This window comes from Dendrobium catenatum, unplaced genomic scaffold, assembly GCF_001605985.2.
Source record: "Dendrobium catenatum unplaced genomic scaffold, ASM160598v2 fragScaff_scaffold_343, whole genome shotgun sequence".
NCBI lineage: Eukaryota > Viridiplantae > Streptophyta > Magnoliopsida > Asparagales > Orchidaceae > Dendrobium > Dendrobium catenatum.
The window spans coordinates 222,641-238,594 of record NW_021318805.1 but is presented as its reverse complement, the minus strand read 5'-3'; the positions used below and the strand labels follow the sequence as shown (position 1 = coordinate 238,594).

At 34.7% G+C, this 15,954-nt stretch overlaps 1 protein-coding gene across 1 annotated transcript in view; it reads left to right on the top strand.

The window, feature by feature from the left end:
* Positions 1-9,463: 9,463 nt before the first annotated feature.
* Positions 9,464-15,954, top strand: part of LOC110104738 (alpha-soluble NSF attachment protein) — a 27,068-nt gene continuing 20,577 nt past the window's right edge. Inside the window, exon 1 of the mRNA XM_020833975.2 lies at positions 9,464-9,715. Within this exon, the coding sequence (XP_020689634.2) occupies positions 9,571-9,715 (145 nt within the window). The 5' untranslated portion in view covers positions 9,464-9,570. The remainder of the gene's footprint in view (positions 9,716-15,954) is intronic.

Genomic DNA, 15,954 nt, shown 5'->3' with positions numbered 1-15,954 from the left:
TTCTAAGTATGTAATATTTTATACATAGCTATAGCTCATGTTGCAAAAAATAAATAATAATAATAATAATAAATGAATAAATAAAATAAAAATAATAAATAAATAAAATGTTGCAAGTTCCATACATGCCAAGTAACATAAATATTATAAAAATTTTCTTATAAAAATGCTATATTGAAGTACTCATGATGATTGATTGTATATTGATCATCAGATATGTCTCCATTTGAACAATTTTTTTTCATCAACTATATGCTTATAAATATTTTTTTTTTCATGCAAGGATATGAAATGATATTTACAAAAATAACATTATTATCATTTTTTTTTTCAAAATCATCACTCAAAAAAAAATTTTTGAACCTCCAAATATATATATTTACATCTATCATAATCACATTATTTGAAATTTGATAAAATCCAAAATTATATATTAAATTTTCATTATAAATTTTGATGTTCAAGTGAAATTTTTGAAAAAAAAAGGAGTAGGAAAATCTTAACTACTATAAATAGTTTAAATTTGAGTGTTTTATATGAATATTACCTTAAAAAATGATACATGATATGAAAATTATCTTTCTTGGAAGATTTATTTATGTAAAGTGGCTAGTGATGAGTAGATCATAATGTTGTGACAACTTTTTAATAAGGCTCCATGTGTGACTTGTGAGGAATAATTTGATGCTCTCTTATTCAGCTTTCTTTAGCTTTATAAGAGGCATTTGATTCATATAGGAATCATTATATAGGTGGAAGAGTTCTTTTCTCTCAATGTAGATTAAAATAATTATTCTTCTTCTAGACTCTAATTAAAGGGTATAATTCATTAAACTTTGGAGAGAAGACTTTGCTTGGTTGATTGTATGAACACATTTTATAAATGGTACCTAATATAAAAGGAAGGTGATGGTGGGTTGGCAAGCAATGAATAGAATAATCATACATGCTCTAATTCCTTGACTTATTAGTGAATAAAATGCTTAGAATTTGAAGCAATTGATCATTAGTTTGAAGAATATGTATGATACTATATATATAGTTAGGAATATATATCTTTCCTAGTTGTTGGTATATTCTCAATTAAATTATGTTGTTTTCTTTTACCATATGTATGTCATGATTGGGTGCACATAGTTTCATTTTGCTAGTAAGATTCTTTTTCGTAATTAGTTTGAAAAATATTTTCAATTTTTATCTAATTTTTGTTATAATACATATCAATATACAAATAGATTGGAAAGTCTATGAGGTAGTGTAAAAGGGGTTGTAAAGCTGTTGTAGTGAAAGTAACTCTTTTGAAAGTTATAAAAAGTGGCTTTCTAGCATAGAGAGTCTTGAAATCAATGGAATAGTAGCCAAACAGAAATTGTTGTTACAATATGAAAATCAAAGCAATACAAAAGTTGTCCCAAACAGACACTAAGATGGTCAAAGCAACATACAATTTGACCTTGACTAACTTTAGCAATGTCAATGATATTGTGCCACTATTGTTTGACTTTATTTCATTGTTTGTATTTTGTTTGCACTTCTTCCATTTTAATAAGTTTTGGAGAGCTATATACTGATCATAAATAAGGAGAGTGGATATTATGTGAACAATCATTTCATTTCCTTTGTAAAAGGCTTACAAATCAATAATTTGGGCATGATTAAAGAAGGTATACGATTTAGTGCATTATGAATGGCAATGGTAATGGAGGAGGCCCTTTTGAAGTTGAACATGCATTATATGCTCTATTGATTGCACCTTTAAATTTTTTTAGTTTGGGCATTATAGTGGTTATGAAAATGTAATATTAATTTAATCGAGTAATAATTCTTACAAGATAATTAAACTAATTCATAGCTTTTGACATTTTTTATATGATTAAAGTATAGAGACATGACAACATTTAATTTGGGGTTTAGCTTAAGAGAAAATAGAGATTTGCTTGCATTCTTGTTTTATAAACTTAATACATCTACAAAATGTTTTTTGCTTAATCAACACAAATCTTGTTTGGAAACATCCGGAATTAAAGTAAGGATCATATGAATAATAATTTCATCAGTGCTGAGTTATTCTCAAATTGAATATCTCAACGAAACAAATATTTTGATTCTACAAATGATATTATCTGAATCCTAATCAGCTTGCATCAAGAACTTGATTTATATTTGAAAACTTTTGAGCATTAATTGATGAACTGAACAATCTCTAATTATAGCGTGCTTGTAGTCAAATCTAACTTATACGTCACCAAAAATGGCCTTGATCAAGCAGAAATCTTGCACCATATTCAAATAACCATTTTCTGAAATTACATTCAGTACCACCCAAACTCTAATTTCAGCAAACTTGCAATGAAAATGAATGTCTCAGTAAGGCGAACCCAACGACACAAAAAATCGGTTCAATCCGAGCCCATATGTGCTCAAACTAAGGGTTTAAAGTATATTAGGAAACTTTAGAACACTAATTAATTGAACAAATATTATCTAAATATAGCACGCTTATAGTTGAATAGAGCGGCTCAACAAAATGATGACAAAGAGCCCAAGATCATCAAATTTTGACATCATTAAGATAATGAATTGTTGAATCAATACATTATAATTGAGAGAATTAATATAGATCATCCGATATAACACTCAGAATTTCTCCTAAATCTTCTCCATATTTACAGTTCTTGTCACACTCAAAATCTATAAATAAGCACTCGCTCACTACATAAGAATGGCCTTTTTCTAGAGATTGAAGAAACCTCTAAGGCTTCAAGGATCGTGATCCTAGAGCTCCACCTGAACACCACTGTAGGTGAACTTCTACTAGATTGCGACTGTCAAAGGATCCCTGATCACCATCGAACCTCTGTATATCCATTGATTGCTGTTGACGGCTGCAAGACCTCCACCCAACAGTCATCGGGCCACCAATCATCATCAGACCTTTGCCCATTAGTCGATCACTATCGGACTACCACCAGACATCCATCAAAACATCGTCGAGTCATCGATCATCTTCGGACCTCCGCCCAACTGCCAATTATTGTTGGACCACCACAAGACTATCGACCACCATTGAACCTCTGTGCGACCATTGATCACCATTGGAATTTCACTCAGCTATCGACCACTGACGGACCCCTGACAGACCACCGATCATCATCATACCTCTCCTCAACCACCCATAAATCTTGATCCTTTTCTCGGCCTTCGACCGTCGCCGTACCACCGCTAAACCGCCGATCACCACCAAACCTCCACCCGACCATCTATCGTTGCCAAACTGTCGTTGGAACTTCACCTGCTTGGCAAACTTTGTTGGACCTTCTCCCGATCGCTACCACCAGACATCCGACCTCTGTCATTCAACCACGGTCATTACAAACTCTTGAGTATCCATATGGAGTTAGCCTAGCTCTCCAAATTATTATAATTTCATCATTTCTAAGTTAAGAGGTAGGTCAACCTTTGTAACCCACTCAAACATAGTGGAATCTTTTCACCTGGACAAGTCCTAGTGGTTTTTCCTTTTTTCGGTTTTCAACAAAAAAATTTTTGGTGTTTCTTTGCTCTCTCCAACTATCTGTTTGTATCATATATTCGTGCATTGTTAAGATGAAAAACTATCTCACTCTTCCGCCACGAATATAATAGCTCACAACAATAATGATTCAACAAAACAAATCTAACGTGTCCATGATCACATAATTCTAATATTATTGCGTTATTTAAATGCTTGATAAATGATCCATGATGAAGGGGATCAAAATGGATCATATGATGGAGTGCTTTGAATTATGGCTTTCTAGCAAAATGTCCATCTTGAAAAAGATATAAATAGGGTCTCACTCTCTAAAAAAGAAGAAGTTCAAGAGCTGTGAGAACTGAGCAATTATTACGTCCTCAGACCGGACGTAGAGCTACCTTCGGCCGCCAATAACATGTCGCCACGTGTTCTTACTCTTTACCACGCGGCCCGACGACTTGACCCGTAGCGGAACCCGAAAGTTCGCGATTTTCTCGGTATTGATCAGTATTTGGTAGGTATTGCTTTCAGCCGGAACTACAACTCGGTATTTGCTCGGGATTTGCTCGGTAGTTGTACCGAGTTTTTCTACAACTCGGTATTTGCTCAGGATTTGATCGGTATTACTAGAAAAAACTCGGTACTCGGTACAACTCAGTATTTGTTCAGGATTTGCTCGGTATTGCTAGAAAAAACTCGGTACTCGGTATTGCTAGAAAAACTCGGTACTCGGTACAACTCAGTATTTGGTTAGAGGCTCGTAAAGGATTTAAAAAAATGCGCGTGCGAGAACCCAGTATTTGGTTAGCGGCTCGTAAAGGATTTAAAAAAATGCGCGTGCGAGAACCCAAAAACAGCGGGTCGGGTCGACGACTTTTCTTGATGCTACGTGGCGCTAAAACATTGGTGGCCGAACGTAGAGGAGCGTACGTTCACCGGACCAAATAAAAGCTCGTGAGAACTATATAACTTCATCACCTTTTACGACAATAACTACCAACAACTACCACCGTTTCTAAACTTCTCTCATTATCTAACCCTATTATTGGGATTTTAATCGTGTGTCTATGAGCATTTGAATTCTATGATCCCTACAATGGAAATGAGCAAATTGTTCTAAATTATGAATCATCTCATATTCTTCAGCTGTAAGGAATTGATGATTTTTATCTTATATTATACAGTGAATTATTATAGCTAGGTTAGACATCATGATTTTTCTCTTTATCAGATTTTCTACGAAATAAATTTTTGGTCTCTCAACTTTTATCTATGCACGCTAATTTTTCATGCAAAACTAAGATTTAAAAAATGCACTCATTCACATTATTTTTTTCTAGCACCCAACAAAATTAAATCATTTATAAGAAATAGTTTCAAATTAGTTTTGTTGGTGCCTAGAGAGATCTAAAAAGAGCAGCTAAATTAAATTATGTGGAGTGCAAATTTGTTAGACATTGTGAAGAAATTTAATATCTATTAGCAGTCTTATTTTTCTTAGCTCTAATTGTATTTATGACTCTAATCTTGTATTTTTTTTAATTACAATAATTACTCATACTATGAAAATAACTCAAATTGAAAGTTAAATAAAAATTCTTATAACATTTCATCTATATTAGTTATTTAATTTTAAAATAAAATGTTTAAATTATTCTCATAAATGATTTATGATCTAAACTTTGGCTATATTAGATATTTAATTTTGAAATAAAATTACCATATATTATAATTATCTCATATCATGTAGCTAAGAAGTCGTTTTTCTTTATAAATGAAGGCTTCGTTTGTGATAGATTTCTTAATGTTTTTTAAAGCATTTCATTAAAAAAAAATTAATTAAAATATTTTTTATTAAAAAAGTGTTTAAATTTATATTATATATATATTCGAATAAGATCTTTAAAAAAATAACAATAAACTGCTTTAGTGCAAGGGCTTTTAAGGCGAATGCCTAAGCCTTGTTGTTAATTGAGTGGGCCAAATAAATGGGCTAGGCAGATTATGGCAGCCCAATTCAAGCCCTGATGTTTGGGCTTTGGATGGTGTAATTAGATATATCTTTGTGCGCGCATGCCTATGCCTGTGTGTATTTGAAAATTTGAGTTTATATATATCCCATATTATATCTAAAATTCCATAAATATTTACATTATTTCATTTCTTGAAAAAATATATTCAAAAGTTCTGTTTGGATTGAAAACCTCTAAATTTAAAAAGGCTTTAGGGTTTTATATAAATGATCATTCCGATAATTGATAGGCCGGCCTTCTTATTCTCAGCGCATTCTTTTCTCTAATAATTTTTGTTCATGAGATAATTTAGAGGCAAAACTTTAATATTATTGATATATTCTCAAAAATTATCATCATCGAGCACAAATCTCGAGGCAAAATCGAGCCGAAAACTTCAAAAATTAAATTCGGTAACACCTGAACTCCGATTTTCAGCGAGCTTATAGTCAAACTGAGCGTCTCGGAAATATGAACCCAACGACACCAAATTTTCAACTCAATCCGAGCCCAAATGAGCCTAAATCAAGCATCCGAAGTGTTGTTGGAAAGCTCATACCACAATTAAATTTACCAAACGGTCTTCGATTTTAACGAGCTTATAATCGAATCGAATGGCTCGACGAGGCGAATCCAACTAGCCCAAGATCGCCAAATTTCGACATCATTAAGACCTTCAAATGTCTGACGAACTGTGCACGATCAAGGGATTCAATATCAGTCATCCGTTCGATCACTCCCTATTTGCCCCTGATCTCACACCTATTTACAAGATATGTCACTCCAGAAAATCTATAAATAGACCCCTCATTTCTCATGAGAGGAGATCCAAGCAAGAAAAAGAGAAGAGAATGATAAGAGGGAATAGCTCCTCCTCGACCAACGCCGGAGTCCTTCCCGCCGCCTGAGTAATGTCGGAATTCTACCGGACACCCGGGTGACGACGGAATTCTACCCAAGTGACGCCAGAATTCTGCTCAACATTGTAACTGAATTTCAATTTAGAAGAGATTCAATGTAAGTTGATTGCCCTAACTTTTGTGAATGAGTCAGCCTATTGTATCTCAAGCAAAATACTAGTATAATTTTTTCAACTGGGCATGGCCCCATGGTTTTTTCCCTTTCAGGGTTTCTACGTAAAAAATTCTTGTGTTGTTATTTCTCATCTGTTTGTGTGCTAGATATCTGTACAACACTGAGACGAAAATTTCTTAACTCTACCGGCGCGTATATTCTAGTCCGCAACAATTATATTTCTGTTAGTCTCTATCTAGATCATAATTTCTATTAAAAGTTAGCGATGTTATAGTTCATCTTCAATAATATTAGATATTTACACTTTCAGCCCTAAACTTAGATTGATGTTATATATGAGATTATAACTTTTGAATATTGTTAACTTATATTAACCTTGATCGGGGCATGTTCAACTCATAATTGAATATTGTTTGAAGCTTATTCGATGTTTATTTGTATTTCAAAATTACAATGGAACATTATCGAAGAAGCTTCAATAATGATTCATTTGAGACAGCTTTTTTATTGCTTTTTAAAGCAGCTTTTTAGTACAAAAATTTCTTGTACTAAAAAGCTGTTTTGAAAGCATTAGGAAAGCCGCCCAAAACGAAGCCTAACTCATTTGAATTTTTTTGCTTATGCTTGCAAATATATGATCGGTTTACATACAGAATTTGGACTGCGATGGAGAAAATTATATAGAAATTTAACCAATTAGAAGCTATCGACATTATTGTATTGAATATGACACACAAGGCACTTAACATATGAATGTATCCATAGAGGCTGAATTATTACGTCCGGTCACCAGGCGTCCGTACATCCAATTCAGATGCGCCACATCACCCAAATACACTGGGACCGAATGTATTTGGGTGACGTGGGGCATCTGGATTGATGTCCGGACGAATCCGGACACCGGACGTAATAATTTGCCTCCATAGAGAGACAATACGTTGCTTTCTATAAAAATGTTGCTTTTGTTGTAACTTCCTTTTTTTCTTTACCGGGTTTTTGCCTTTTTGGAATTTTAGGGACATTTGGGTTGTGGGGGAGAAAGAGGAGGGTTTCAGATTTTAATATATTGACTTAAAATATATATATTAATTAAAATTTAAAATGTATTTTGATAACTAAAATTATTTAATTAAAAAGTATTAATTTTATTTTAATATAATTTACTATTTAACTAGTTTAATAAATTACTAATTAATTATTAGTTGAGATATTTAATTATATTATTTTGATTAAATTACTAAATTAGTCTAAGTAAAAATAACAAGCTAAAATATTTTAATTATATGAATTTTTAAAATTTGATATAAATAATAATAATACAACTAAATTTAATTAAATTTAACATTATTATACTAAATAAATTTTAGTCGAGGTATTAAAATGGGTTTTCATGTCGAGTTCGGGTCCAACGTGAATTTGATCTAATTTGGACCCATTCGACCTGAAAATCTAAATGTGTCAAAATCATACATGCTGGTAACTCGACCCAACCCAACCCACTAACTTGTTTATATTAAAAAATAATAATTTTAATGTGGCTTAAATAGAATATAAACAAGCAATACACACTGATAAAGCTAAAATATATTGTAAGTGGGCTAGTAATATGAAGATAAATTGATTAAGCTAAAGTTAAAACCTAAAAAGTTTTGTAGCCTTTTAACTCTCTAACTCTTCTTAATGAAATCCATCAAAAACCATCAAAAATTAGAAGAGGAATACAATTTAAAAAAAAAAAAAACAAATCCATGAAAGTCATCTTTGTCTTGAGTGACTTGCAAGCATAAGTAAATTAGCCTAAGAGGCTAAGATAATGATTGAATGAGTAACTACTAAGGATTTCCTTGAATCCCTTCTATGTTTCAAATCTCAAAATCATGAAAAACAAATAAATAAGTAAAATAAAATAAAAATATACAAATAAAAAAACTTAAACTTTAAAATAAATAGAGAGAGAGAGAGAGAAATAACAACTTTTGTGGGGGTAGGAAGCGATCTAGAGGCTAAGACGATGTGATCTAGTCCTTTGGAGACTGCAACGACGAAATGACGAGTCCGAGGGAAGAAAGGAAAGAAAATGCACGAAGTAAGAAATGATTGAATGAGCATGACAATTATTGATTAGCAGTAATTCTAATATAAATCAAATCGGGTTGCTTATGGGTCATTCTCAAGTTGTCGGGTCAACCTGAACATGATCCGATATTAAAACCGGGTTAGAACTAAGCCTAAACATGACTTGTTTACTAGACAAGTTGACCAACATCCGAAATTTTTGGGTCGGATCTTGATTAGATTTTCTAGTCATGTCATATATTGCGGAAATTATTATACGAGGTCACCAGACCGTATGAAGTCGAATCATAATGCGCCATGTCATCTGGTATACATTGGTACACAACACAGATACACATCAAACAAGTGACGAGGCACGTCCTGATTCACCTTCGGATGATGTCCGGTGAACGACAAATTATTGGGTCAGGTGACCGAACGCAGAGATAGGTCCGGATATTAATAAAACATTATTTTAAAATTAGCGCAAGTAAAGCGCATGTAAGGCGTAACTAAAGCGCAAGTCAAAAAGCGCAACTAAAGTGCAAGTCAAAAAGCGCAACTCAAGCGCAAGTCAAAAAGAGCAAGGTGACGCGGCAAATTTTTATTGGATGTCCGAACTTATTTTTCGCCTCCTGTCGCCTGACCCAATAATTTGCGGTGAACACAGAATAATTTCTCCATATATTGACACCAATAATGTTCATTATTTAACTCATTTTAAATTTTCTAAATTTAGATTTAAATGGCTTTTAAATAATATTTCGCGTTTTTTTTAATTGGAACATTTAGAACAATGAAGGCACTTTCCCAATCATGCCATTAGACTTTTTAATCTCTCTTTTTTTCTCTGGCCTTCAGTTTCTTTCCGCCATCGTATTCTCTTCCCCATCCCAGGATCCCAAAAGAAAGAGGGATAATCACAGAGGAGTTGGTAGGGCTGCGGTTGGGATGGCAGGTCAAACGGCGAGGGGCGAGGAGTTCGAGAAAAAGGCTGAGAAAAAGCTCGCCGGATGGGGGCTTTTCGGATCCAAGTACGAGGAAGCCGCCGATTTATACGAGAAGGCCGCGAATTGCTTCAAGCTCGGGAAGAACTGTAAGTTACTGATTTTTTCCGATCTGTTTTGTTTGGATATGCGGAATTGAAGCTTTTGAAGGAATGCATCTTTCGAATTTATGAGATGGCCTTGGGTGGCGAGACGGTTTCAGATTGTTTACCTGAGTTCGGGTGCGCTTCAAATCGTCAAGTGTGCGTGGTTTTAGTGAGGCCAATCAAGGTTTAAGATGGGTTTCGACAGATCTATTGGGGGACTGACTTTGTGATCTTGCCCAGCACATCTACGTATCAGATACTCTTGCATGAATGAGTAGGGAATAGGATAAGTTTCGGCTGGAATGATCTATTTTTCAGTATTAATACAGATTTTAGTTGCGGTTTAAACCCTAGCTTGGCCCAGTTTTGTATGTAAGTTTGAGTTGTGCTGTCTACTATTGAAGTTTTTAATAAGCTCTTGATCATTTCATTTAGGTGTTGTGAATACAAATAAATGTACAAGGTTGTAAAAGGGAGGTTTCTCAGTTTCAAATGTTGGTGGGAAACTCCAAGAGGAACCTAAATAAATGTTTATGATAATAGTAATATACATAATTACAATAATTATGCATTTATTCATTTATATGCCCCCTCAAGATGGAGCTTTGGTCAAGAGTCAAATATTGATGCTCAATGTAGAGAAGTGAGCATGTATAAGTGGTTTGGTGAGAACATCTGCTAGTTGATCCTCACATGATACATGGGCCACAGAAGGGTATGGGCTTGTTCTCTAATAAAGTGATAATCAATAGTAAAATATTTCATTAACTAGTGAAATACATGATTCACAAAGAGATGAGTGGCAATTATACTATCACAATACATCACTAGGGCCTGAAAAAGGATGATGCCAAGTTTGATGAGTATGGAACAAATCCAATGACGCTCTGATAGGAAATACTTGAGTTCGCAAGTAATCTTAACCAAAATCGGTAAGCAACCAACAGAGAAACTGCTGTTTGTATCAGTAAAACATCAAAATTCTGCTGTTGACAGCAGGAAATCAGCACAGTTTAGGGAAAACTGAGAGAAAAACGCAAGTAGAAACTTGTATTCCACTAGGAGATGCAACAAAATAGAAAAGATACAATTGATCCTCAATTTGAGAGGAGGATCGATCTCTCCCAAATCCCTAGACGCCGCTAGAGCCCAAAGAAAGCCTAAATCTAAGATATCTCAAATTTCTCTCAATTCAAGATACTCAAACCCTAGAAAAATCAACTATTTAATGCATACAAATCAAAAGGAATTCCCTAAACAGTCCCTACAATAAATTTCCCTCATAAAATCCATTCAAAAACCTTCCTATTCGGCCCTGTTTTATCCCGGCGGGCGTGCGGGAGGCGGAACTTCCGCCTCATGTAGCTGGGCCGGTCCCGCATGGACCGGCTGGACCAGTCCATTGGACCGGTCTAACACGCTCATTAGTTCCGGTGGTACTAAAGTGGTATTCAACCTTAGTGGAGGTGTGGGGTTTGATACTTTGTTTCTTAGCACTCCTAAAAATGTAATTTTGGGATTTTTGACTAAAATAGGTTATGTGGGCACTTGTAGAGGTGAAGTTATATTTGTTAATTGCTCAATTGGCATCATGGAATGCATGAAGTTGAAGTGGTGAGTCACGATGAAGAAGAATGTCACATTTGATAATACCACATAGAAAGCGTAAAGGCTGTTTTGCTATAGTTTAGTGATTGATGATGGGCAATGCAAAAACTAAGATAATTTATTTATCGTGAAGGCTTTGAATGTGAACATAAGTGCTAACTACTATAAACTACCCACAACAACTCTGTAATTAGTCTTATCAATGAGTGCATCCATGATGAAGAGTAAGTGTTGGTGATGTAGTTGGACGTGCCGTCATCAGAGTGTCATCAGCCCTATTGTGCAAGCAAGAAGATCAATGATGTATCAATGTTGTGATGAGAAGTTGTGCGTGCAGAATAACTTCAATGCCTAGAAAATGTTGTAGTTACCCAAGATCCTTGATATATAATCTTTGGGCAATTAGAATGAAAAAGCGTCGCACATTAGTGTTGGAGTTTGATGATGTCTTGCACATAAACTAGAAGACAGATATATATATCACTAATATCAAGGAAAAATAGAGAGAGGCATCAAGTAGAGAGTTGGTGAAGCGAAAAGAAGCTAAAAGTTGTTTTAGATCATGTTGCCACATACAAAAATGCTTACTTAAGGCTGTACATCGATCTGCCATGCTTGCAAACATGTGTAGGATGGTCTATGTCAATGAAGCCTGTGGATAGGATGCCTTCAGAGATCTCACATTGGAGGAAGGTATTGTTGCATTGAGTGATGAGGAGATCGTCATTGTTTGGCATTTGTGCTGAGAGCTAGGTGTATGGTGACAGGCTTGACAACTAGATTGAAGGTGTCATATTAGTCAACTCCCAGTTATTCGTGAAAACTTTTAACCACTAGATGAGCTTTGTCCCTATTAACAGAGCAATTTGAGTTATGTTTGGTCCGAAAAATCTTCTTGCACCCAACTAGATTTAGAGAGAGAGAGAAAGAGAGAGAGAAAGAGAGGACAAGTTCCCATGTTTCATTACAAGCAAGAGCATTATATTCATTTGACATGGCTTCTTGTTGGTTATGATCTTTGAGTGCTTGGCTATGGTGGTGGATTTGATGTCAAGTGAGTCATTTAGTTTAAATTTGAGAGCAAGTTTTTCTTTTGGTTTATAAATGCTATTTATTGGCTTTGGTGGTCATTGGGTGGATGTTGTTGAGGGGATTTAGTTGGGTGTTATTGTTGATGACGGAGATGGGGGTTTGGTGTGGTCGCTTGGTGTGGGGACCATGGTGGTCTTATAAAGGGGGATGTTGTGGATGGTGTGTATGGAAAGAAGTTATGGAAGAAGGATAAGTGACATGTAGGTACAACACCATGATGAAATTCTTTTTGTAGGGGTGTTAGGGGATGGGGAAGGAGATGCAAAAGGAAAGATAAACTCAACAAATTATATAGGATTAGATGCATTGATTTTGGGTGATTTTGACTGTTGAAGTGGTTGAGGAAAACATAAGGTTTGGAGCAAGAATTAAATTTATTTGTGATGTATGCATGAACTCATGGTTAACAGAGGTAACTAAACACACTAAGTTTGGAATGATTGGGAGTTGTGAGAAAACTTTTCATTTGGGGAAGATAGATTTAATATAAGAGTGGAAAAACAATTTGGGGATGATAGGTTTAATATATACAATGGATAAGAAGAAAATTAGGCTAATCATAACTTCATCCCTTAACATTTGCTTCATTATAATGCAAGTTATACGGATTTCTACATTTTTAAAGCACTAAAAGAGAACCTTTTTTAAGAGTCACCTCATCTTATTCCTAGTTATCATGCAAATTGTACGGATTTCTATGTTTGTAAAACACCAAAGGCGCACCTTTTTTTAGTGTCGCGTCATCTTTTTCTAGTTACTACTGTGTGTGCAGAGGGTGTTTTGTTGATTGTTATAATCATATATAGATCGGATGTCTCAGACATAAACTTCATTCATTTCTTAGTTTTTTTGAATGGTCTTGGTTTTGTGATGTGCTTTATTTTTGATGTAGAACGAGAAGGGAAAATGGGGACATTTGAGATTTGAATTTATTGCTTTAATTGAGATCAAAATATTAGGAATAATTAAATCAAATCAAATCCAATTAGAAACCTAATTAGATTTAATTTAAGTAACTTTCCTAAAATAGGATATCTTAAATTAGGAAAGTATTTCAAATTAAAAATTACTTAGAATTTGAAATCAAATATTTTCCTAACTTAAATCGTTTGATAAAAGGAAAGTAATTCAAAGGAATCACATTTTGAGGCAAAGAGGAAGAAGGGGGGGGGGGGGGAGGGGCCAGCGACATTAAAAGGGGGAGGAGAGGTTATGGAAAGATAATTAAAAAGGACTTTGATTGGAACCTTAAATTAGGGAGTAATATTTAAATCACATCCAATTAACTAATTAACTGGACCTAATTCAAATACTTTTTTAAAATAAGAATCCTAATCTTAGAAACAAAATTCGAATTCAAATTAATTTGAATTTTAAATTTTAATTTGTTACTAAGTTAGAAGGGCTAAAATAGGAAAGGGCTTTGAATGTGAAGGGAGATTTGTGGAGCTAAGGGGAAAGAAGGTGGCTAGGGAGGTTGGCGGGGGGTGTTGGAGGTGGAGTTAAGGCCATGGGAAGGGAGAAGGGGAGGCCGGTTTTGTGGAAGTGGAAGGGTTTATGGGAGAATTGGCCGGAGGAAAGTGGGAGATTTTAGCCGGCAGTCAAGGGAGGAGTAGAAAAGGATTTAGGGAAAGAAAGATACAACTGCGAGCCCGGACACATCCTGCAGCTGACGGGTACTACGTTGCCATTCATTAAGGGACTTCAAACCACGAGGCCGGACCCATCCTGCAGCTGGTGGAAATCACAATTCCCTCCATAGGGATTCTCACTAACATCCTCCCAAAGATTAAAAGTGCAGAACAAAATTTTATTAAAACTCTATCATACCATTACACTAGCAAGGACCTCTATATATAGGCCTCAAAAATAAAAGAAACTAAAATAAGACGAAAATGACTCTAGAGCTTACATAAGATTAAACTCTTAAGTAAGGGTAAAAACGAAAAATGCATGATTAAAATAAAAATTACAAATAAAAACTTAAGATAACGTAGGACGATCATGACCGTCGATCTTCTGCTCCTCGGATAGGCATGGACGGTTGGATGTCCGCATCAATTTTCTTTAAGATTCTTTTAAACTCATTCTTCTTTTTTCCCTTACTTTCCTTTCATGCATGTGTTACTGGTAAAGCAGTGTTAGAATTTCTTACTATTTGTAGTTTTGTACTTTAGCTTTTGAAGCATCCTTGATTTGATAAATTATTTTATTTCCATTAAAGCATTTGTCATATTCATTTTCTTTTTCCTCGGTCTACCTCAATGGAATTTAGAATAGCAGTGTGTTATTTTGCTTGTTAGTTGCCGTGAACCTTTTTCTGGTGTTGTCCAAGAAAAGGTCCCTGGTGGAGGAAAACTGTTTTTCCCTGGTTCAAAATCAGAGTTTTTTTTTGTTCTGATGGGATCACTTATGTTGGTGTCTTTGATTGTTTGGTAGTTTATATTTGTTAACCTGTGTAGTTTGGTTGCTTGCTTTGGTTGAAATGAGCTTTTTGCGAAGTATTTGTATGAATAAGTGTGTTGGTTTGCAATAGGTTTGTGTTTAGGGTTTATTTGGTTGCTTGTACACATAAAGTATGTTTTAGAAAATAATATTTTGTTTTCAAATATCGTGTATGAAAATATAATAACTATTCTGTTTTTTTTTAGAGGGGAGGATTGTGGAGCTTAAAATCACGTTGATTTCAAACCTGCATACAATAAAATGATATCTAGAAAATTACATCAAATTTCAAAAACAACTTTTCCAACTTAAAAAAATGAAATGGGTCATTCCTTTGCTGCAATTAAGGGTGCAAAATGGGTTGGTTTTATCTAGTTAGCAACTAACTTAAATATTTCCGGCTCGAAGATTATGGTCTTATGTCTTTGAACTGAACCTGTTGGACCAACAACAACAACAACAACAACATCAAGCCTTTATCCCACTACGTGGGGTCGGCTACATGAATCCTTTTTCTCCATTGTGTCCTATTAAAAGTCAAATTCTCGTTTAAATCTAATAAAGAAAGGTCATTCCTAATATTTTCTAATCAAGTCTTTTTAGGTCTACCCCTACCTTTCTTAACACAAGTTAAATCTAATACCTCTACTCTCCTAACCGAGTCATCGAAAGGCCGCCTTTTTATGTGACCAAACCATCTAAGGCGACTCTCTCTAATCTTATCTTTTACTGGAGCTACTCCAACCTTTTCACATATATGCTCATTTTGTATACTATCTCTAAGGATAAAGCCACTCATCCACCTGAGCATCCTCATTTCTGCCACACTTAACTTAATATTATGCTTCTCTTTTAATGGCCAACATTCGGCACCATAAAGCATTGCAGGCCTCACTACCATCTTATAGAATTTTCCCTTAAGTTTGAGGGGTACATTTCTATCACATAACAAGCGCGATGCATTCCTCCACTTCAACCATCCAACTTGAATTCTGCTGATAATATCCCCATCTATTTCACAATCACTCTGAACAATAGATCCAAGATATCTAAAACGTGTACTCTTATTAATGACTTGATCGCCCAAAATCACAATC